Raw genomic sequence first — 1,931 nt, 5'->3', positions numbered from 1 at the left:
GCAGGAATGTGAATAGTATCAAATGGCTCCACTACAGCACATGTACCACCCTTATATTTGCCAAGACGACAACCCACAGTTTTGTCTTCTTGATTTACACCAATCCCAATCAAGAACTCACATTTGTTGCGATATTCGGTCTAGATTTAAAATAAAGTTATGTAAGATATTTACACAGCATTTATTTCTACATGCCAAGTTTCTCCTGAAAAAAATCCCATGTGGTTAAATGCATTTGAAAATGGATACAGGACGTTTAGCTTATATGGACAATACTGATGGATTTTGATGTGTGTGAACTAACAGTAATAATGAAAAGGTATTAGTAAAATCATGTTATTTAAAAAGCAAAACATTGCCTCTGTTGAGGAATGTATTAGCTTACAACACAGGCTTGCAAAGACAGCATATTCATTTTAAAGTTATAAAACCCAGTTATCAATCTTTCTGCTTCCTGTTAATATTTCTACACAGTATTTACATGAACGACAACATCTAAAATTCATCATTTATTACAAGATTGAGTCGAATACTCAATTTGTCCAGTGTCTTCTCAAGACCAAATAATGAACATAACCCTCAGCTCATTAACCCTGTTCCACACTTTACCTGAGATAACATTACCTGCAAGGGTGATGCTTTCACTCCCTCCAGTGGGCAACATAATTTATTAAACTTCTGCTTCTGCAGGAACAACCAGGGTAATAAAGCTCTGTTGTTATTTCCTATTTCCCTGCCCAAATCAGAAACAAAAAATGTAAAGCACACATTTAGAAATATTGAGGTCAAGAATTGCACAAGACTTCTTTTCTGTATAGGGCACAAAAAAGAACCAGATTATCACATGGAAGAGTGTTTCTTCCAGATTTTTTAACACGTAAACCCTCTCCAACTTCGTAAGAGCTGTAACCTGAAAAAGTAAGGGTTAAATGTACTGGTTACATTGTGGTTATGTACTGGATTTATCAAGGTACCCATGCACGGCAAGAGACAGAAGTGATACTTTGATCTTCAAAGACCAGGCATAAAATTTTGAGGGGATTTTAAAAGAGAAAATCCTAGTAGTAATTTGCCATCTCTACAGACTGATTCTCTCTTGCACCATGTGACAATGCCATTTTTTTACAGGCACAAACATCCTTCTGCTTATGGAACAACAGACTTTAAAACCAATTTCTCTTCACCAAGCAATCTTCTGAAGGTGACCAAGAACATCAATATCAAGTTTTGTCAGATGGAACAGCTTTTAAGCTGTAGCATCGCAGATTATCTTGTAATTACTTTGACAGGGGATCCGAGTTTTGACCTACCTCTAACTCACTTCAGTTTAGAGGTATCAATTGGTGTGAATTTAGCTATATCCCATCACAAGGCCAAGTCTCGTACACATTACGTTACAAACAGGAATTACTTTGTCAGCTTCTGCAGCACTTGTTCGCACTCCTGCTTCTTCTGGGCCAGCTGCGCCTCGTAGGGCACGTTCCACAGCGGGGTCACCACGTCCGCGATCCGCTTGCTCAGGGGCTCCTCTCCGCAGGGAGCCGGACGCTTCGCCTCTCCCTGCTCCGCATCCTCTTCTTGCTTCCTCTTCTTGGCGATGGGGTCTGCCTTGGGCTTGGCCAGGCGCACGCTGAGGTGGCGGCTCTTCCAGAGCGCGCCGTGCAGCACCCGCATGGCCTTGTCCCGCTCCTCCTCGCTCTTGAACGTCACGAAGGCGAACGTCTGCTTCCCGAAGAGTTTTATCTTGTGAGGGTTGAGCCCGTACTTGGCAAGGAACTTTTTCACATCATTAAACCCGATGTATTTGGGCAGGTTCTGTATCTCTACTTTATAAATCTCGGAGGTGAACAAGTCTCCCTTAATGTATCTGTATACGTCGGGGCTCTCCGCGGGGTCTTCCCCGGCCTGGCTGTCCGGCTCAGCCCCATCTC

The 1,931-nt window shown here is 42.5% G+C and overlaps 2 protein-coding genes across 3 annotated transcripts in view; one reads left to right on the top strand and one right to left on the bottom strand.

The window, feature by feature from the left end:
• The window catches only part of TRMT2A (tRNA methyltransferase 2 homolog A), a 5,250-nt gene extending 4,569 nt beyond the window's left edge, over window positions 1-681 (bottom strand). The window contains exon 1 of one of the 2 annotated variants that reach the window (XM_031057442.1): window positions 625-681. The gene's annotated coding sequence lies outside the window, so the exon portion shown is untranslated. Of the gene's footprint in view, window positions 141-624 lie in introns of those variants that run through there. The other variant, XM_005421528.2, reaches the window with a different exon arrangement.
• A 916-nt stretch (window positions 682-1,597) lies between these two features.
• RANBP1 (RAN binding protein 1) overlaps window positions 1,598-1,931 on the top strand; it is a 10,580-nt gene continuing 10,246 nt past the window's right edge. Inside the window, 1 exon segment of the mRNA XM_005421447.2 lies at window positions 1,598-1,843. Coding sequence (XP_005421504.1) covers window positions 1,598-1,843 — 246 coding nt within the window.

The sequence above is a fragment of the Geospiza fortis genome, unplaced genomic scaffold (assembly GCF_000277835.1).
Source record: "Geospiza fortis unplaced genomic scaffold, GeoFor_1.0 scaffold408, whole genome shotgun sequence".
In the NCBI taxonomy this organism is placed as follows: domain Eukaryota; kingdom Metazoa; phylum Chordata; class Aves; order Passeriformes; family Thraupidae; genus Geospiza; species Geospiza fortis.
This window is presented reverse-complemented; position numbering and strand designations above follow the sequence as displayed.